General features: G+C 38.5%; 1 protein-coding gene across 6 annotated transcripts in view; it reads left to right on the top strand.

The window, feature by feature from the left end:
* Positions 1-22727, top strand: part of THADA (THADA armadillo repeat containing) — a 360989-nt gene that overhangs the window by 47432 nt on the left and 290830 nt on the right. For all 6 annotated transcript variants that reach the window (XM_049870444.1, XM_049870443.1, XM_049870447.1 and 3 more), the window contains one exon: positions 8764-8873. In XM_049870444.1, coding sequence (XP_049726401.1) covers positions 8764-8873 — 110 coding nt within the window. The remainder of the gene's footprint in view (positions 1-8763; positions 8874-22727) is intronic.

Raw genomic sequence — 22727 nt, forward strand, 5'->3', positions numbered from 1 at the left:
TATTGTAGTATGCTGATTATTTCTGTGAGAATCATGTGACTAGTGCCATGGAAATAATGCTAATATTTTTATTCTCACACTCTTTGTGGCTCTTGAGCTTACATCTGGTTAACAGCTGGACTTATAATGTTGCAAGGCCCCGAGATGGAGAAAGGCAAGAGAGAACAGTACACTGCCAGCATTATTATGTTCCTCGCTCTCTTCCAAATCAAATAGGCATCAGTGTCCTGGCGTTACTTGCAGTCATTGCTGGTGCCTGCCTACGGTGCCAATGCCAACATCTTCACTGAGGAATCCAGCTATGATTAATGATGACTTCACTGATGTTCACCACCTCGCTAAGGAGTAAACATGTGCAAAGTCCCTTGGCTTCCCAACTTTCTTTCCAAGGACAAGTTAAAACATCTAGTTTTTTTGGTTTGTTGGATAGTGCTTTAAACAAAAGTGAAGAGAAACATGTTTTGCTTTCATTGTACTTGAAAAAGACCTGAAAGCTTCCTGTGAAAATCATTTTGCCTTTACACTTTGTACACAGCACCCAAATGTTATGACTTTTATTTATAGGGAATAAACATGTAACATTGAGAATTAATAGAAAATGAGAAAGATGCTTGTAAAAAAGAGAAAACCAACCAAACAACAACAAAAAGACTCAGAGAAGCCAGAACTCTTCCAGTGACCTTTTTCCTGCGTAAAAAATAGAACCCTGTTTTTTTTGTAAAATAATAGTTTCCCTTCTAATGAAGTCCAGCCGTTTTTCCTTGTGGAAGGTCATGCTGTACCCTCACATACGTAGGTTTGAGAAGAGACCGAGTGGGTGATCAGGAATATACATGATAGCATTGTTCTAAATGGAAACGCTGGTTTTCGTTACAAACTTTATTCCTCAGCTTGATGACCTTAAAAAGAAATGTCTCAGTGTAGGAGCACTTAATCCATGAAAACCCAGAGTCAGCAAGAAATTAGTGTTTGTCGCATTATGTGAGGAGTCCTGCTTTTAATAATGAAATTTTGCTCTGTGAAATTCCTGTAATTAAAAGTACCCCCTTGTAGTTAAAACTTTTAAGAGTTAAAAGTATAAACGACAGAGAAGAATGTCATTTACATTTAAATGGCTGGGTCATGCCTAAGGCACACTCTTCCTTCCAAAGTGCAAAGTCGCTCTGGCAACGCTGGATCTGTTGTGCACACCTTGTGGCAAAACTACTGATTTAAGAGTCAGCACCGAAGTGTGAATACAGCAGACCTGCGGAGACAAAGGCAGTGAATGGACTTCCAAGCTCGTTGAACTATTAACCTAAAGATTGGCAGTTCTAACCCACCAGTGTCTACACAGAAGAAAGGCCTGATCATCTACTTCTCTACAAGAGTTGCGCTGTTCATTGCCGTTGGGTTGATTCCGACTCATGGCCACCGCCATGTGAGAAGAATACAGCCAAGGAAGCTCTACGGAGCAGTTGTACTGTGTAACGCATGGGGTGGGGGAGAATATAGGACTTGGATATCTTATTCCCAAGGATAACTTGGGGTCCACCTTTCTGTAAATGGATAAAAGAAGCTGCTTCAGACAGCCTAAGATACTAACATTCTGCCTGATGCTTCTCTACTAACCCTTCACTCTTAGAATTTGAGATTCCAGGGCTGGAACGTAGAAGGACCGCGAAGATTTCTTTTATAGCCTAATTTTTTAAGGCCACCCTGATTTTCAGGCCCTTTGTTAAAGAGGTGATCACTTCAGTTCTACATACATTATTATATAGTGTATAGGTAGTTAAAAGGTAGTGAGATTACAATTTGGGGGTTTTTGTGGTTGTACAAGAACTGGTACTCATTTGTGACCCTGAGTTTTCAGTGCTGTCTCCACAAACTACCTGAGGTGGAGGAATCACAGAGATGGTATTATTCATCTCTCTTGTACAAAAGGAAACTGAAACCCCTGGATGTTCCCCCTTTTGCCCAAGATCACAAAGCTGGTTTGTGGCAGCTTTGGGATAAGAACCCAATTCTTCTCCTTCCCATCCTGTGTTCTGATGTGGCACAGGGCTACATGCTTTGTTCTGAACAGCTACTTTAATTTTTCTTTTACATTCAATTTTCCCTGCTTCCGATACCCAACCACATTTTTGCAAACAATGGGATGGTAAGGGAACTTGCTAACAAAAGTTTTAGCAAATGGCCCATCTCCCTAGGTCACTTCTTGTGAAGCAGTGTGTCCCACCGGCTTCACCAAGACGAAAATCTGTTCATTGAGAGGCACGTCTGCCTTTCCTCTTACTCTGTCAGCACATAATGAAAGGTTCTTTCATAACGTCCCTGTCTGAGAGGCAGAGATAAAACCAGCTCTGAGGGTTGTAAGTCGAGACCCTTAAAGAGTGAGTAGGGCATGCAACTTTATCTCAACAACTTCCTGACTTGTCTGCGTCTGGGTTTCAACCTCGAGGTTTTGCTGATATAGAACTTTTGCTTGATACATGTTGTTCGTCCTTTTTCCATGGGCTATCTGATACCCCGTGCTACTGATTTCATGAAGCAACTTCCTCTATCTGTGTATTAATTTATACGCTTATGTATTCCCCCTGATATTCATAAAAAGAAGCTTTTGGGTAGAGTTTTCATACTTGCTTTTCCTTTCCTAGTAATAACTGCTATGGAAATCATGTGAACAAAAACAATTGCCAGCTGTTAGAAATGAGCTGTTTTCTTATTCCTGTTTTAGATTTTATTGTAACTTTCATGATGCACGTGGCTAACTGGGTTCGGAGGTTCCTTCTGTATCTTTTGTTACTGTTTTAGATTTTCTGTAATGGGCTACAAGTGGGATGTACATTTACTAGCATTCATAAGTTAAAGAAATTGCCTTTTGTATTTTCCTTTGCCGAAGTTTGTTTTCCTCCCCCCCTAGAAATTACGAATAAAAATTCATTGAATTATACTGAATGCAAGTCCACTTTAAGCTTTGAAATGAAGTTGAGCCTATAAGCACATCACTAAGTCACGTATTTATTGACTGCCTTACTATTAAGGTGTTATGGGGATATAAAGAAGTCTAACGTGGTTCTCTGACCTCAAAGGGCTTTAGAATCTAATAGGGGATATAAGAGAGAAGTTCATTTTAAAAAGTCAGACTAAAGAACAAAGTCAAAATGGCAAATGGTTAAGAATTTCCTAGAAAGCAAAGAATAAACATTCTGGTAACAAGACATCTGAATGCCCGAAAACTATTACCTTTGTTCTTATAGTGTGGGAGAACAATGTTTGGGCTTGGAAGAAATCCCGTATTAGTAGTAAATCACTATAGTAGAGAATGTACAGTTTAGAACTTCATTACCTTACTGGAGTATAGACTTTTCTAAAATATTCTGTTTAACCAAACTGGAATTAGAAACTCTGAACTGTTGACATTCCCAAGGTTTTAAGAAGTGACTTTGTCTTTTTTTTTTTTAATTGTGCTTTAAGTGAAAGTTTACAGATCAAGTCAGTCTCTCATACAAAAATTTATATGCACCTTGCTATGTACTCCTAGCTGCTCTCCCCCTCATGAGACAGCACACTCCTCCTCTCTACCCTATATTCCCCGTGTCCATTCAGCCAGCTCCTGTCCCCCTCTGCCTTCTCATTTCCCCTCCAGACAGGAGCTGCCCACATAGTCTCATGTGTCTACTTGACTCAAGAAGCTTGCTCCTAATTAGTACCATTTTCTGTCTTACAATCCAGTCCCTGTCTGAAAAGTTGGCTTTGGGAATGGTTCCAGTCTTGGGCTAACAGAAGGGCTGGGGACCATGACCTCCGGGATCCTTCTATTCTTGGTCAGACCATTAAGTCTGGTCTTTTTATGAGAAATTTGAGGTCTGCATCCCGCTCTTCTCCTGTTACATCAGGGATTCTCTGTTGTGTTCTCTGTCAGGGCAGTTATCAGTTGTAGCTGGGCACCATCTAGTTCTTCTGGTCTCAGGCTGATGTAGTCTCTGATTTATGTGGCCCTAAGAAGTGACTTTGTCTTTAAGTAAGAATTTAAATTAAGGTTCAGGGATTAAAGTCTCACTATTTTACAATGCAAAATAAAAACAAAAATGGACATTTATTGATTGCTACTCTGTGCCAGGTACTCTGCTAAATACTCATATGCATAATCTCATTTATTTCTCAATTATCCTGTGAAGTAGGTTCTAGTTTTATCCCCATTTCATAGATGAGGGAACTGTGATTGCTTAGTGTTAGTAAGTGGTTGAGTAGAGTTTCTGAACTCAGTCCTCTTGGCACCGGAGTTCCCGTTCTTAACCACTGCACATACTATTTGTAGAACTATCCCACCTATACTTAAAATCCTACTGGGATTACCTAGTATATAGTGAGTAGGATTAGCATTAATTTCTCTACTGTATTGCTTTTTATCGTATAGATAAAAGATAAATAATGTATTTGCATTTATCCTTTTTAGGTTTTATGTTCTGTATGAGCATTCAGCTCCCCTAATTAGTCTGCTGGAAACCCTGGTGGTGTAGTGATTAAGAGCTACGGCCGCTAAGCAAAACATTGGCATTTCAAATCCACCAGGTGCTCCTTGGAAGCTCTATGGGGTAGTTATACTCTGTCGTATGGGTCGCTATGAGTCGGAGTTGCCTCAACGGCAACATATTTTTTTAATTAGTCTGCTGATAAATTATAAATGCCTATAGACATTTTTTTTTTATATAGATATAGCCTATTGCTGTCTTCCTCTGTAGAAATTTATACCTAATCCACAAAGCTTGTTAATTTGCTGGCAGATAGGTATGTTTTATAAAAAAGTGAGAAGCAAGATAAAATTTAAAAAGACAGTGACTAGAAATTTAATTTGAAGAGCAGAAATCAGTGCCAGATTTTTACATTCTACCTTACTTTCCTTTAGAAAACCCTGAGATGTATGTTATTTATTAAAAATAATGAAGGCATTATCATGTTAAAAGAAAGCCTTCTGGGAAATTTAAACGGAAACTCAGTGGTATATAGTAGAAAGGCAATTGAATTGGGTTTTTCAGAGGACTTCTAAATTCTGTTTCATTTTTAAAATTAAATCTGTTTCTGAGCCTGACTGCTATCATTAATTTTCTAAGTAGTTTGGGTTAAATCTGTTCCCTGAAGTTTGATTGTCCACTGGGAGGGTTACAGCATGACCCTTCCTCTGTCCTGTTGCTCATAGACTGTACTGTGTTGCTGACTCTTCTCGCCCTTTATAATTGGGCACACTTGTACCTCACTGCACTGTCTTCCTCTGTCTTCCAGCATGAAACCTCTACCTCAGTCAGGTAGGTCTGCCAACCTTCCCTGCTATATCCTGTGTTCATTCATAAAAAAAGATCTTGCAAAGTGTCTGGTAGGTAGTTGATGTTAGTTGCTGTCAAGTTGGCTGTGACTTCTGAGGACTTTATGTATAACAGAATGAAATGTTGCCCAGGCCTATGCTATCTTCATGATTGTTTGTATGTTTGAGTCCATTGTCGTGACTATTGTGTCAACCTGTCTCATTAAGGATTTCCCTTGTATTTGCTGACCTCCTACTTTACCAAACATGGTGTCCTTTTTTAGTGATTGGTCTGGTAGGGAGCAGGTACTAAACCAGTTGCTGTCAAGTTGGTTCAGACTCATGATAACCCCATGTATGTCAGAATAGAACTGCTTCCTAGAGTTTCCAATGGCTAATTTTTTGGAAGTGGATCGAGAAGTCTTTCTTTCAAGGCACCTCTGGGTGGACTTGAACCGCCAACCTTTCAGTTAACAGCCAATCTTTTTTACCACCCTGGTACCCCAGCAAGTATTTAATAAATGCTTAGTCTCCCAGCCTTTTCTCATGTTAATTAACCTACCTGGAACGCCCTCTTCCATTTTGGTCCACCCAAGTATCCTTTTTAAGGTCTAGACATGAAGCCTTTTCTAATAATTATTCCTGTGCAAAAGGGTCTTTCATTTCTTAGAACTCTTATGCTTCTAATGAGTACCACCCAACATATTGGTTTTCTCTGCCTATCAGAAGTGAAAGCCTCCTGAAGACAGTGATCTTGTTTTGTGCTTCTCTACCACCCCAGCACTAAGCTACTATGCATTTGACAAGGTGCTAAAGAAATAGTTGGTGATTACAGGAATCTTACCCTCTCTTTAAAGGGAAAAATGCAGAATAAGCCTGGGTAGGTTTTTTCGGAGGTTATTGAGTATAGAATGAAATGAGAAAAGCTTTCTAAATCTCACTTTAGTCCTTTGGACTTTATTCTGTTTTCTGGGGGCCAGGATTACCCATGGGTGAGGCCCACCCTTGGGAAGACCACCCACTGCTCACACTTCTGCAGTCTGATTTTATTAGATGTTTTTTGGTTTAGTTCCCCTTTGAAGGGAGTTAGGTTAAAGGAAGCAGTGAAAATCTGATCTTTGCTTATAGAGTAGATTGTGAACCATTGTAAATTCACAGAGACACACTGTACCAGTAAAATTTAAGTTTCTCTGAAGTGTGGTTAATATTTGTAACATTATGAAAAAAAAAAAACTAAGGAAGTTAGAGAGATTCCATTTTTATGGCTTCTGTTTTTATTTTCTGTGTCTTGAAACACCTTAGAAGTCTTCTTTTGTTTCTCTAATAATAGAAATTATGGTCATAACAAATTAGCTAGCTGGTGTTTCTTCTGATCCCTATGTTGTAGGATTAATGACCTTTACCTCTGTCTTGGGGGTTGAATTCAGATGTAAGGCTTGATAATTTGGCTCAAAATATACTCTGATATTACCGTAATGAAGATAAAATCATAAGGCTTATCTTAACTGTGTCTTTTGACAACTAGTAGTATGTGGCCTTTAAAAAGTCTTAAAAATTGAGAGTATCATTGGATCTTTACGGGAAATCATTAACTGAAGAATGTGACACGTCACTCTCTGGGATATTAAAGTGTTAGAATTTCATTGTGTACTTTTCTGGTTCTTTGTTGGTCTCACATCTGATTCTTGTTTCTCTAAATGCATCATTCGTTGCCTCTCTAATCAGATTTTCAGAGTGTAGATTATGGCTTTACTTTTCCTTTTTTTGGAACCCCAAATGTAATCCAGTTGAATTGAGTTGGATTATAGAATATTGGTCTATTCTGAGCTTTTAAACTTATTAGCCCATTTAATATAATACCCTCTGAGGTAGGTATTGATATTAACTCATTTAATACAATGACCAGTGAGGTAAGTATTCATATAAGGCAAGTACAGTTTACAGATGAAGAAACTGAGACACTTGTCCATGATCACATGGTCAACTACTCCTAGCACTGGGTGAGGAGCCCTGATAGAGCAGTTGTTAAGCACTCAGCTGCTAACTGAAAGGTCAGTGGCTTGAACCCACCAGCCGTTCTGTGGGAGGAAAGATCTGGCAATCCACTCCCGTAAAGATCATAGTCTAGGAAATCCCATCGGGCGGTTCTACTCTGTCCTGTAGAGTTGCTATGAGTTGCTGTGTGCTGAAGTAGAAGGTGTTTCTAAGTAAGCATATTTGAGACATCTGGGATAACTTGCCTTTTCACCGTACAGCCTTGCTGGGGACACCTAGATCAAGAGATAGCTGACTACGGCTTTGGTCTGGAGTTTTATACAAAACCTGACTTTTCTAAAGCTGATAGCTACCAGCCAATGCACTTCAAGCATAGCCGCCACTCATCTGTCAGTGGAAGCTTTTGTGTTGCTGTGATGCTGAACAGGTTTGCATAGAACTTCCAGACTAAGACAGACGAGGAAGACAGATCTAGTGCTACTGATAATCAGCCATTGAAAACCCTGTGCAGCACAACTGTCGGATCCTGTTGTGCATGGAGTTGCCGTGAGTCAGTCAACAGACTCAAGGGCAACTAGTACAACAACCCATGAAAAACAAACAAACAAACAATTGCCGTCGAGTTGATTCTGACTTTACCCTGTAGGACAGAGTAGAACTGCCCCATAGAGTTTACAGGGAGCACCTGGTGGATTCCAACTGCAAACTTTCTGGTCAGCAGTTGTAGCACTTAACCGGTATTACAGCAGGCACCACTAAATCTAATGGTAGGAATGCACAATCTTCCTAACGAACTTAACAGTTAATTCTGCACAAAACCCTCAGTCAACAGCTGATTGTTGATTAGTTTATAATCACGTGATTTAAAACCTGTAAAGTATCAAATTTGTCTGCATTGTGTGAAGAAAGGCAACATGTAGGAAAGCGATTGTTTGGTGTTCTGGTAAATTCCATGGTTCTGACTCAAAGTGAAGGCTGTCACTTTTTTGGGAGCCCCTAAATATACTAAATTGTCATTGCCATTAACATTTGCCTATCCTAAAAGGTAATTATTTCACCTAGGCCTGGGTGTGTGAGGGTTGTGTGCCTTGCATGGTTTGCTGATGGTATTGAATGACATGAATTATCGAACAGTGAGGTTTTTGTGAAGCTGGCAGCTCACAGCTCTAGTGCAGCAGTTAAAGATGGCGGACTCTGGAGCCAGCCTCCCTGGGTTCATGTGTTGACTCCACCACTTACATGCTGAGTGACTTTGGATAAGTTCCTTAGCCTTTCTAGGCCTCAGTTTCCCCATCTGTAAAGTGGATTTAATAATAGTACTTACTTTATAGGATTAGTGGGCATTAAAAAAAATGCTTAAAACAGTACCTGTCATATAGTCCACGGTAAACAGTGGGCATCTGTACCTGGGTTCTAAATGATATGCTGCTGTACATAAACCTGTAAATGTGTGCATAAATTGAACATTTATTTTTTATTTTTTAAAGGTAAAAGACATAGGAGATTACTTTAAACAACACCTTTTACAATCCAGGCACAGAGGAGCATTTGAACTGGCTTACACTGGCTTTGTGAAACTCACTGAAATCCTAAGCAGGTAAAACAAAACAAACATCCTTTTGTGTAAGTTTTGTACAGACTTGATGTACAAGCCATGCGCTCGAAGTTATGTCTTTTAATGTTTAAAAGAGTGAGACTGCAGTTGGCGATAAAACTCTTAGAAGAAATTGTTTCCTTAGGTTTCCTTGTGGGTCTTACTAGGCATGATTGAGTGAAAGGTCCAAACCGCGTGCTCTCTCATTGAAAGGGGATTTGAAGCAAAGGCAGAGATTTTTGCTAAAAATAGCTTTGAAATTACGATGTCTGTTCATTGAATGAAATAAACGTTTTGGCTGTTTGAAAAGTACTTGGCATTTGGAATAAAATAACGCTCACCAGTGTTTTCGGATTTGTGTATATTACAGACAGAGAAACACTTTAAGGATTTTGTTTTTTGCTTCATCATTTTATCTTACAGAAAAATTGAAAAGAACAGTAAGTAGATCAAAAAGTACAGGGGCTTTTCCTATCCTCTTACCCTAGAAAGATATTTATGTAAACTTCATGTATTTAGAGAAATGTGTTATTACTGTTAGACATTATAGGTGCTGATAATTTCATTCATTCATATAATAGCTTTCCTCCAAAGAGCTTGGGAGGAAACCTTAAATTACTTAATGACTAAGTGTTCATGGCAAGTGTTCTCTAAATAAAAGGTAGTATTTTCCAGGAAAACATTTCCATTGCCTGGAAACTTTTTGAAATGAAGCAGAGTTCTGCCAGCTTTGTAGCCTCAGCAAACATTTTATTTTGAGCTGTTAAGACATCTACTCCTTGAATATTTTTGAAACACTTTTTTCACACTCCTGGTAAAAACATTTATAAAACATTTTGGCAGTTATGAGCTGCAGAGGGTCTTTAAATGATGCTTTCAAAATGTCTGTGACATTAAACTGCTGATCCTGAAAATATTGTGTTATCTTTTCAACTCTGTTTCCAGTGTAGACATGAGTAGTTTTTTCTCACAACAGACTTCAAATCAATGAAATATATAATGAGCGCTAGCTGTGTGCTTGGTACCATGCTTGGTTTGGTGGGGGATAGTACTGCTTTATAAGACACGATTCCTGTTCTTAAAGACCTTATGGTTTAGTTTGAGAAATAAGCAGGTATGAAATTCAAAATATTTAATTAGCATGGGCACTGGCTGGTCAGAACAGACACTGCTGTGAATACCCAGCCTTGCTGTATATACGGATGTGTGCTGGCTGAATACCAGCCTGGGAAGTCAGACCAACACACTTGAAAGAAGGTAGACAGTCCAACATAATTAGGTGCCAAATTTTGGGTGAAATTTACCAATTCTGTAGGAACAGCAGAGAGAAAGCAACAGGACTAGGCTGGTGGACTTCATGGAGGAGGTGGAATTTATGCTAATGAATAAGGTTTAAGCAGATAGAAGGAAAAGGGTGGCATTTTTTGTTAAGGGAAATATGAACAAATGTTCAGATGTGTGCCATGTTAGGTGAACAAGAAAGCCAGCTTACCATGGTGGGTTGAAGTTTAGCAGGAAATACCTTAAACTGGATAGATTGAGGTGATTATGGAGTATTTTGAAAGCAGATTTGCTGTAGGAGGGATGGAAAGATGCATTGAACGTTTTTGATCTGCAATAGATGATAGGAGGCATCGTAATCTATGAGACAAGATCTCAGTTCTATTTATATCTGTTTCATCTATTGGCAGTGATGTACAGAGATTAGTTAATCTTCTTAGCTTTTGATCTCTTCATCTCTCGTGTAAAACAAAGCAACAACAACAACAACAACAAAGAATGTCCTATGACAGATTCCTCTGGTTTTTGCTGTATGGCTCATATAAAATAGAGATTTATGAAAATCTCAGGCGTAAAAAGCATTATAAGTTTGATGTTGGTTGTGGGGTTGGTATGTGAAAGCAGTTTTTAGGTTGGAGGTGCTGGATTAGATATACTGTAATGACAGATTATAGTCAAGAGAGCCTGGAATCAGTTACAACAGTGTAAACCTGAGACAAGGGCTTCCTTTCTGAAGATGGTTCTGGGAATGGAGAGAAGGAAGTGGTGTCTGAGTTAACATTTGGCCCCGTGTAGTAACAACTCCACACATGACCTATTAAATGCTTAGAAGTTACAGATGTATTTTACTATGTTTCATGATTTTGTATTTCAAGAATTAGGTCAGGCTCAGTGGGGTGATTCTTCTCCCCAGGGCATTTACTGAGATCATTTGGTGGTGGGATTCATTTGGCAGATTAGCTGGTAAGGAAGGTCCAAGACAGCTCTGTTCATATTTCTGGCACCTTAGCTGGGATGTCTGAAAGGCTGGTGTTATGGATTGAATTGTGTTCCCCAAAAATGTGTGTCAGCTTGGCTAGGCCATGATTCCTGGTATTGTGTGGTTGTCTTCTATTTTGTGATCTGATATGTTTATCCTATGTGTTGTAAATCCTAACCTCTATTATGTTAATGAGGCAGGATGAGAGGCAGTTATGCTAATAAGGGAAGATGAAGTCTACAGGATTAGGTTTTGTCTTGAGTCAGTCTCTTTTGAGATATAAAAGAGAGAAACGAGCAGAAAGGAGGGGGGCCTCATTACCGTCAAGCAAGAAGAGCCAGGAGCAGAGCATGTCCTTTACACCGGGGTCTCTGTGCCAAGAAGCTCCTAGACCAGGGGAAGATTGATGACAAGGACCTTCCCCCAGAGCCAGCAGAGAGAGAGAAAGCCTTCCCCTGGAGCTGGGACCCTGAATTCAGACTTCTAGCCTCCTAAACTGAGAGAATAAATTTCTGTTTGTTAAAGCCATCCACTTCTGATATGTCTTTATAGCAGCACTAGATAACTAAGATAGCCAGGCAACTCTGTGAACTGGAGTACCTATGTATGGCTTTTCCAGCATAGCAGTTTCAAAGTAGTTGAACTTTTTACATGGCGGCTGGCTTCCCCCCAGATGGAGTATTCTAAGAGAACCAGGCAAAAGCTGCACAGACTTTTTCTGACCTGGCTTTGGAAGTCTGATAGGTTTGCTTCCGTCACATTCTTTCAGTTACAGGAGAGTCATAAGGCCAGCACAGATTTAAGGGGTGAAGAATTAGACTCCACCTTTTAGTTCGAATCCACCAGCCACTCCTTGGAAACCCCATGGAGCAGTTCTCGTCTGTCCTATAGGGTCGCTATGACTTGGAATCGACTCAATGGCAGTGAGGCTCGAGTTTAATGAGGAAGTGAAAAGATGATACTGTAGAGGTGCATGTGGGAAGGAAGATATCGTTGTGGCCATCATTGAAAAATACAACGTATTGCATGAATGTGGGTGATGGTGATCACCGGGGAATCCAGTATGGCTCCTGTGGTTTAAACCTTGGTTTCCAGAAAAATGGGATTGATGTTAATAAAGCCAAGGAAGCTGAAAGAGGGAATTTGTTTGATAAGGATGAATGAGTTTTGGATATTTTTCGTGTGAGATGATGATGGCGTATCCTGGTGGAAATGTTCTAGTCAGCATTTGGAGATGGTTGATGAGATATAACAGAAACAGAGATGTAGATTTGTGAGTCATTTCCACAAGCATCCTCCTTAGTAGGATTGCAGTCTTGACGGGAGAGTATAAAAGGAAGAAAGAACAGAGGCTTTTGAACAACTGTAGTTGAATGGTATGGTTTAAGTGGAATGGGGAGAATTGGTAAGGCCCAGTGCCTGGTATCTCAGACATCTCCCAATCTACTTTAAAGATCTGCTAGTGGCTGTCACTACTGGCTTTTAACCAATCTGTTATAAGTTGTCAACTGTTGCTTCCAAACCAAGTGGTTCTTGATCCCTTTGGAGACATTTCAAATATGCTGAACAGAATGTTTTGCAAAGAACATCTTTAAAGTGTGTGTGGCTTCCTTTTGTCTGGTTTTTATTTTGAAAAGAAAAATTTTTTTCTTTTGGACTCCTTTTGAGAGCTTTTCATAAGCTCTTAAGTTATGAAAAAGTTGTTGAGGCATTGAACATTTAAAAAGTTGGTGAAAAGAAATCTGGGAGTTCGTGAAAAGCCACTGAAATTAAGGCCAACTGCTGGCCACCTCTTGAACTACAGCTGTGTTGCGGAAGGAAACACTTAAAGAGATTTATGGATAAATAGCTGAAGAGTTAAACAAGAGCCACATTTGTTTGCATGGATTTTTAATAGGATTATTCAGAATGTCTTTAAATGTAAACTGACTTCACTATTAAACAATCACTGAAGAGTAAATAGAAATGGGAGACGTCATTCTCTTTTCTGGGAATCTTTTGAAAGCAACAATTACACATACATACATACAAACAATGTGTTGAGTTTATTTTCTAAAAATCTATTTTTCTTATATAGTGCTTTCTATTTAGAATTTGATGGAGGATTCATATTTTCATTTAAAAAACACAATTACCAGCTTAAGTGCGTTAAGGTCATAACTCTAAGTTTTTAATGAATCTCACATTTGCTTGTTCATTTTCTATGACCTTAGTCTTTTAAGTTGTCCTCTCGGTGAAAATGAACAGAGTCCTTAACTCGAGGGTGTTAAGTTGGGAAATCTTGCTTTTGTTTGTCTAACCATGAATTAAAAGCCTAAACCTAAGGAGACAGAATTGCTGACTCCAGTCAGAATCTAGAAGGGAGGTCCGTGACTACTTGATGTTGTCTTACTCTCCATATATTTTGAATTGCTCTGCTTATTGAAGTATAGCTTAGTCTACAAATGTATATTGCAATAAATACAATCATTTTTCCATTACTGACCAGAAAAAATAAACTGCTGACATCTAGCAGTTTTTGTCATAAAAAACTAGAGCTGAGTCATAGATGCCAGCAGTTATATGGTGCGCAAAACAAATTTAAATCTGTATTTAATTTTCCTTGGTTAATTGTAACTACTACCATTCATATTGAACAGAAAACTTCTTATGAATAATTGAAATAGAATAATGAAATACTTTCTTCTACCTTTCTGGACAACTAAAGACCAGGTCTCTAAAGAGCAAGAAATTGACCAGAAATAAATGTAGAATGTAAAATGTCAGATTTGGGGGAAAAAAAAAATCATTCAACTCTAAGTGAAAGAATACACAATCTTGTCTAAACCTTTATTCTCAATACCTTTTATTTCTCATTCAAGTGTCCTATAAATTTAATTTGAAATATTAATAATTAAGTAAAGAATAAGTGGAGATACACCCAGGGAAACCATGTTCTTTACCGAGAGAAAAAATTAAAAAATTTTAATTTCCCATTATTTCTGTAGATTAAAAAAATTTGAGGGAGAACTAGAATGTTGATTTTTAAAATTCTAAGTCTTTGGTCTGTGACTTGCTAGTGAATTTTTATTTTTAAGCCTATTCCTATAGATCTGTCAGATATTACATTCTTCCTGGCACTTGGATCACTCATTTTTAAAGCCATCATAATAGTATTTTGTCATCTAGACAGACAAACAACTGAGAAATCCTGTTCTCAGTGAGTAACCTCAATCCCAGCTTTATTAGTAAAGTCCTAGTTTTTTAATGTTAATTTTTCTCCTTGGTCTCAGAGAACAGTGATGTTAAATATTAATAGAACCGACTACCTGGTGTATCTCTCCATCTACCTCTTGTAATCCACTGCACCTTGCCTTTCTTCCCAAGGCCACCAGATGGGTAATTCAGTTTCGATTTGGTCATTGTTGTTATTGCCTGGGCCTGCAGCTGAGGACTCAGAATAGCCCTCTGATGTTTTAGCCTGCACTAGACCTCACCAGGTTTTGATGGTGGTGAGGGAGGTTAAGATGGCCTTTGTTGGTAATGTAGCCTTCTCACTGGATCTCATTTGGGCAAATCATTTTTCAGGCTTAAAGTTTCTCCATGCTTCAGGGTTATGTTCCCTTTTTAAAATACGCGTGGACGTGCCAAAAACCTCTCTGCACATCTGTCAGTGTTTAGCTTAATTGAAATAATAAACATGAACCTTAAAATAACAAACATAATATTTAACCAAAGGATGAATGAATGGACTGGAGAATTTAGTGTATGAAATAATTGGAGATTGGAAAATCTCTAAGTTAGGCAAAATAACCACCCTGAAAGAGTTTGAGGAAACGAAGGCAACATTCTCAATTAACAAAAGTAATATAACTAATCAGAACTCAGCAACATCAGAATAGCTCTGTGTTACCGTGCCTAGGTGGATGGTTTCTGCATGAAGCCATTGGAAAGCTGCTTTTTGGTCAGGGCCCCTGATTTATTGGCACAAAATAGTCTCATTACCAATTAGTTGGGTATACAGCATATGTAATTGGATTTCAGTCTGCGAGTTTTATGCTTATCTTAGAATACTTATCCACTACAAGTGAGATCGCTGTGTGCATGGAAGTTGGGCTAATCTGTTTATGGAACAACATAATTTGTTTGAGTGATCTGCTCAAGACGACACAAAGGCCTGAATACCAGCTATAGCTCCATCTGTTCGCTTCTCTCTTACTTTTAGTAGGGACTCAGGCCTCTTTCCTATCAGCTTTTCTTATTTCTGGCCCTTTTTTGACTGTGATGAACAGGAAAATCAGAGTGGTCTGATTCTTCTCCCTTCAGCAGCCATCTCCCTTGAGTGCAGAGGAAAGAATAACTGAACTGTGAATTAGAGCTGAGTTCTACCTCCCAGCTTTGTTGGCGCTAGGAAAGGCATTTAACCTCGCTGGGCTGCTGTTTCCTCTTTGATAAAACAAGAGGACTCGGCTCTCCTAGGCCTTTTTCAGTGCTGAACATTCTACTGATTATAGTTGCTGCTTTCTGGTTTCTGATTGGAAAGTCTGGAAATTTCAGGGTATGAAAGATTGAGGGGAGTTAGATACATTTTTAGTAAACCTCCTTTAGAACTGGTAAACTGATCTCCCAGGAGTATTTTGTGGGTTCATAACATTTACTGTTAGTGAGTCATTTATGAAGATCCTTGAACCCCTTATAAGAAAGTTACAATTTTATGATGTACTCAGAGGCTAAAGACACTGTACATTTGTATTAATTTGACATGGGAATGAAATAAAACAAAAGGGCCTTTAGGCAAAGAGGATATGTTTGCTTTTTTAGTGGAGAGACAGTCAGTAACAAAAGCAGGATTTTGGAATTCCCCATGGCTGTGGTTGGTGACTGCATTGAGTTGGCACAAGCAACCAAGGACTGCTTCACTAGGGAACCTTTCCGTCTTCCCTTCTGACCCCTGGATTGTGTGATGAGGAACCAAAACAAACAACTAGAGTTCGCTGCATTGTTCTTGGGAACCTTGCATGGTTCCATTTCTAACACTCAGTTCCTTCATTATCACAAACAACTCTGGAGTTTTGAGATCACTTCCTTATAATCTTCCTTTGCTGGGGACTAGACAGGAGATTGAATAGACATTGAACTGTAGGTTAGGCTATTGTATCTGTATAGGCACAGGCACAGTGACCTTACCATTGAGAAGCCTTAACGTTCCAGGCCCCGTTTTCTACACTTGGTTTTTCAGTTTTCTGCTTACGTGAAGGCACAGCTAATGTGTAATAGCTGGGACCACCACTAAAACCTGTTGCCATGGAGTTGATTCCGACTCATGATGACCCCGTATGTTACAGAGTAGAACTTTTCCATAGGGTTTTCTTGACTGTAATCTTTATAGCAACAGATTGCCAGGACTTTCTTCCGGTGCCTCTGGGTGGGTTTGAATTGCCAACTTTTAGATTAGTTGTCAAGTGCAAACTGCTTGAGCAACCCAGAGGCCTTGGGTCTAACACTAGTCCTTGTTAAATCATTCAACGAGATGGTTCTTGAACATCTACCGTGTGCCAGATCTTATGGTAGATGAGCTTTCTTTGATCACCATAGGTGTGGTATAGTAGGCCTGAGTTGCTGTGAGCCAGGAGACGAGAAGGAGGGTCCACATCTGAAGCAGTCAACTCTGTGGAACTAAGAGACTTGTGAAGACCTAACAAGGGGCTGAGGCTTGTGTGGAGCCATGGTGAGATGTTTTGGGGGGCATTCTCATCAGGAGCTTTGAGTACTTATATATTTTAAGGCCGTTACTTTCTCTATTTGTTACAGTAACCCCGGTAATAATAGCTCATTCAGTTTTCAAAGCATTTTTATAATGATCTTATTTTCAATCTTAGGCACTGAGAAGTCAAGCAATTTGCCCATAGTCACACAACCAGTTGGTGGCAAAGTCAGCACTAGAAACCAAAATTTTTTTTTTTATAGCTTCATAGTGTCTCCATGATTAACGATTCAACAAAACTTTATTGATCACCTGATTTATATAAGGATTGTAATAGGAAGGCACTCTAGAGTCTAGAAGGATTGGTAAAACATCATCCTTGTTTTAAAGGATCTTCCAACTTCGCATTTTAATCTTTGGAATTAGATGAATAAATTAGATAATTGACAAGATAGCAATTAAAGGCTATCTGTGGAACCAGGGATATCATTGCTAATGTCAGATGGATCCTGGCTGAAAGCAGAGAATACCAGAAAGGTGTTTATCTGTGTTTATTGACTATGCAAAGGCATTTGCCTGTGTGGATCATAACAAATTTTGGATAACGTTGCAAAGAATGGGAATTCCAGAACACTTAATTTTGCTCATGAGGAACCTGTACGTAGATCAAGAGGCAGTCTTTTGAACAGAACAAGGGGATACTTCGTGTGTGTCAGCATTGTATCCTTTCACCATACTTATTCAAACTGTATGCTGAGTAAATAATCCAAGAAGCTGGACTATGTGAAGAAGAACGCAGCATCAGGATTGCACGAAGACTCGTTAACAACCTGCATTATGCAGATGACACAGCCTTGCTTGCTGAAAGTGAAGAGGACTTGAAGCATTTATGATGAAGATCAAAGACTACAGCCTTCAGTATGAATTACATCTCAACATAAAGAAAACAGAAATCCTCACAACTGGACCAGTAAGCAACATCATGGTAAACGGAGAAAAGAATGAAGTTGTCAAGGATTTCATTTTACTTGGATCCACAATCAACACTTACGGAAGCAGCAGTCACGAAATCAAACAATGCATTACATTGGGCAAATCTGCTGCAAAGGACCTCTTTAAAGTGTTGAAAAGCAAAGATGTCACCTTGAAGACTAAGGTGCACCTGACTTAAGCCATGATATTTTCAGTCGCCTCATATGCATGTGAAAGCTGGACAATGAATAAGGAAGACCGAAGAAGAATTGACACCTTTGAATTATGGTGTTGGCAAAGAATGTTGAATAAACTATGGACTGCCAAAAGAACGAACAAATCTGTCTAAGAAGAAGTATAGCCAGAACGCTCCTTAGAAGCCAGAATGAGGAGACTGCATCTCACATACTTTGGACATGTTGTCAGGAGGGACCAGTCCCTGAAGAAGGACATTGTGCATGGTAGGGTAGAGTGTCACCGAAAAAGAGGAGCACTCTCAATGAGTTGGGTTGACACGGTGGCTACAGGAGTGGGCTCAAGCATAACAATTATGAGGATGGTGCAGGATTGGGCAGTGTTTCATTCACTTGTATGTAGGATCGTTATTAATCGGAACCGACTGGACGGGATCAACCAACAACAACATGGACCCTGCTAAGTAGCTTTAAGATTATGAACAAAGTACATATGTGCTTGCTGTGGAGTTGCATGGATGGGACAAATGAGAAACTGCATGAATCTATAAAATAAATGGAGATAAAGTTTCTGTTGCCAGAAAGCACACTTTTACTCTCCAAGCTACCTTTATCCTACTCCTTTCTTCTACCTGTACTTGGAACCCTAGATCTGTTCGTTCAGCATCATCAGCAGGTGATTTTGACTAGTGCATGGACTATTTGAAGCATGTAATTTTTGAAAGCAAACACTTCTTTTTACATGGTAGAGAGTTTTTGTCTTCCAAGCCTAAAGAATGTGTTCCTGCCAAGTATATGGGTGTAGCCTTCCCACTCTAGTTCAAGATGATTAGTCTGAAATTTTTTTTTTAATGTTCCAGGCAGCTAAAGTTTTGCTCTGTAAAACCTCGGACTTGGCTGAGGGTTTGAGAAAAATGGAATTTCTCATAACAACATTTATATGGTACGTGTTTGGTGGTGATTCTAAAATTATTAGATTATCTTTCCACCTACTTTCCCTGACAGCCTCACGTTTTTTTTTTTATATCTACAATATTTTTATGCACATAACTCATACTGTCTACATTTGTTTACCAACTGCTCCCTTCCTCCCTTGAGGTATTTTCGTAAGCGCTGCTATGCCAATTTTTTTTTAACATATTGTTGTAAATGGATGGAACTTCATGGATGCGCATGATTAGTTTCCTGACAATTGGGTTTTGATCATCTCCCAGAAGTTTTGCTTTATGTATTGTCTTTAAACGTACTCCACATTTAAATGCGAAATTGGTTGATTTGGATTTGCAGTTGAAATAATTCCATATGCTAGTGGTGAATCATTCAATTAATGTAAGAAAACAGTTTATTAACAATAATAAACTTCCCGTTACCCAAGGGAGTTGGAGTACTTCCAAAAATGAATGAGAGACAGTTAATTCAAGCCAAGTGGGTCTTCTGCTGAATAGATTTTCTGCAGCATACTCCATTTCCCCCTCCAGCTAACTTTCTATCCGTATCACCCAGCTCATTTAGAACTACTTTAATCCCCACCCTGATGGTAGGTGTTCAGGGATTGAAATACATTTGAATGAAATTCTGAATAAAACATGATTGTTTTTGTTGTGTGCCATCAGTCGATTCTGGCTCATAGTGATCCTGTAGGACAGAGTAGAACTGCCCCATAGAGTTGTCTAGGCTGTAATCCTTAAGTGAGCAGATTGCCAGGTCTTTTCTCCTGAAGAGCTGCTAGTGGGTTCGAACTCCCGACTTTCAGTTAGCAGACTAGAGCTTAACCGTTGCACCACCAGGGCTCAACCATAAAACAGGATTAGGAAGTGTCTTGGTTATCTAGTGCTGCTGTAATAGAAATACCACAAGTAGATGGCTTTAACAAAGAAAAATTTATTTCCTCACAGTAAAGTAGGCTAAAAGTCCAAATTCAGTGCGACGGCTCTAGGGGAAGGCTTTCTCTTTCTGTTGGCTCTGGAGTAAGGTCTCTGTCCTCAATCTTCCCTGGTCAAGGAGTTTCTCAGGCACAGGGACCCTGGGTCCAAAGGATGCGCTCTGCTCCCAGTGCTGCTTTCTTGGTGGTAATGAGGTCCCCAACTCTCTGCTTGCTTCGTTTTATCTCTTGAAATATAAAAGGTGGTACAGGCCACACACCAGGGAAAATCCTTTTACACTGGCTCAGGGATGTGGCCTGAGCGAGGGTATTACATCCCACCCTAATCCTCTCTAACCACAGGCAGAGATTACGATTTATAATACACAGGAAGGCCACAAAATGGACGACAACCACACGTGGCCTAACCAAGTTGACATATATTTTTGGGGGCCACAATTCATTACAGGAAGGTAATCAAAAAAAAAAAAAAAAACTCAAGTATAGTCTGTGTTGCATTCCTAAGCCACATGAAAATGCTGATTGAATCATGTGCTGTTTGGAATTATTATCCTACTGGATCCCTTCCTTGGGTACAGCATAGTGCCAAGCTACTACTGGATACTTTGTAGATCTTTTTTTTAATGAATGAATAAGATTCACTGAAGCAAATAATAGAGAGTTGACTGTACCTTTATCATGAGCCAGGTCAAGCCAAACATGTAACTGAGCATTTATTTAGGGCAGGCAGCTTGAAGTAATGCCTTCTTATTAAGCATCAGCTTTGGTGTCAATCCACGTTATAATTTATTCTGCCACATTAGCTGTATATAACCTTGGGCAAATTATTTAAATTCTCTTCTTTTTTTTATCTGATGTTTAAAAATTAGTGTGAAATATTTGAACATTCTGAAAAGTATAGAGAATACCGTACTGGATAGTTGCGTAGTCATATCCTAGCTTTTAAAACCTTAGCAATCTTGCCAAATTTATTTCACATTTTTGAAATTTAAAGTATTACAGATACTCTTAAAGCCTTCTGTGTACTCGACACTGATCCTAGCCCCCTTTCTCCCTCCACAGAGGTAATCGCAATCTAGAATTTGGAGTTTATTATTCCTGTGTATATTTTTCTATTATTATACATAATATAGTCAAATAATATACAGTATTGTATTGCATGTTTTAAATCTTTATGTAAGTAGTATTATATGAATATTCTCCTTTGTTTCACTCATTTTTTTTTTTAGATTTATCCATATTGATACATGGATCTCTAGTTCCTTGATTTTTATCTGTATATTGTGTTTCTTGATATGGGAATACAGTGATGGAAATGGTTAAGCCTTCAGTTACTAGCTGAAAGGTTGGTGGGTCGAACCTACCCAGAGGTGCCTCGAAAGATACACTTTTGGTGATCTGATTTTGAAAGGCCACAGGCTTGAAAACCCTATGGAGCAGTTCTCTCTGCACACGTGGGGTCACTATAAGCTGAAGCCAACTCGATAGCAACTAACGACGACAGCTTGTGAGGCATGTGCTTTTTCTTTGTACAACGTAATGTTCTGTTAATTATAATTATTGTATCTAATGTTTATTACTGAAATTGATTTTTACTTTTCTTATAACATCTGTCTACTTTTGTTATCAAGGTTATACTCGTCTCATAAAATGCACTGGGTGATCTTTTCTCCCTTTTCAATTCTCTGAAATAGTATAGGGTTGATAATTCTTATTTTCTAAAAAATCTATGTAATTCATTAATTGGTTTCTTTTGTTTTTAATTATCTTACTTTCTGCCTTTATTTTATTTTATTTTTATTATTTTCTTTCTTTAAAGTTATCCTGTTGCTCCCTCTCAGGCTTTTCAAGTTGAATTCTTAATGGTTTAGTCTTAATAAATTTTTAATAAATGTTTTTAAAGCAATACATTTACCTCAAGCACTTTAGCCGCATCTCACAAGTTTTGAAATGCACTTTCATTGACATTCATTTGAAATATTTTCAGTTTGTATTTAAGATGCATTTTTTAAAGTTCCAGATTGTGGAGCTGGTTGTTTTTGGTTGTTGTTGTTGTTGCACTGGGGTTTGTGATCTATTATTTATGATTTCTTGAAACTAAATCCTTTGCAACTTACTGTATGGTCCAGTTTTTGTAAATTGGACCATTTCTCCTTGCAAAGAATTTGTATTGAGAGCAGAATAATACGAGGGTGTGCGTATTATTAGATCAAGCTTATTTTTGTTGTTCGTATCTTCTAAAGCCATATTAATTTAGGTGTGCTTGATCACCCAGTTTCTGATAGAGGTATATTATAATTTCCTACTGTTTCTTGTTTTAATTCTGTTGGTTTTTGCTTTATATATTCCAAGGCTATGTTGTTGATACATTTAGGCTCATGAATGTTTTTTCTTCTTGGTGATTTATTCTTCTTTTAACTATGTTGTTCCTTTATTCTTTTTCAGTAATTTAAATTCAATCTCTTTAACAGTTATTAATATTGCTACATCATCTTTCTTTTATTTAGTATTTGATACAGTTTTTCCATTTCTCTATTTTCATACTTTGTGATGATTTAAAATGTGTCTCTTGTCAGAAGCATATAGCTGAATTCTATCATTCTTGTCATTGTTGCCTAAAATCTTATTTCTACCTTTTACGAAATAGAAGTTTTTTTTTTTACATTTGGGTTGTTTAATGTTACCAATATCTTTTATTAGTTCTTACCTTCAGAGTTCTTTTTCATCCCTCTTCTTCAGTGTTCGTTTGATCAAATATTTATGAAGCACCAACTCTGTGGCAGGCACTGTTCTAGGCACTAGAGATGCAACAATTAAAACACACACACGCATCTATAAATTTACCATAATGGAGCTTACATTTTAG

This window comes from Elephas maximus, chromosome 26 (assembly GCF_024166365.1).
Source record: "Elephas maximus indicus isolate mEleMax1 chromosome 26, mEleMax1 primary haplotype, whole genome shotgun sequence".
Lineage (NCBI taxonomy): Eukaryota > Metazoa > Chordata > Mammalia > Proboscidea > Elephantidae > Elephas > Elephas maximus.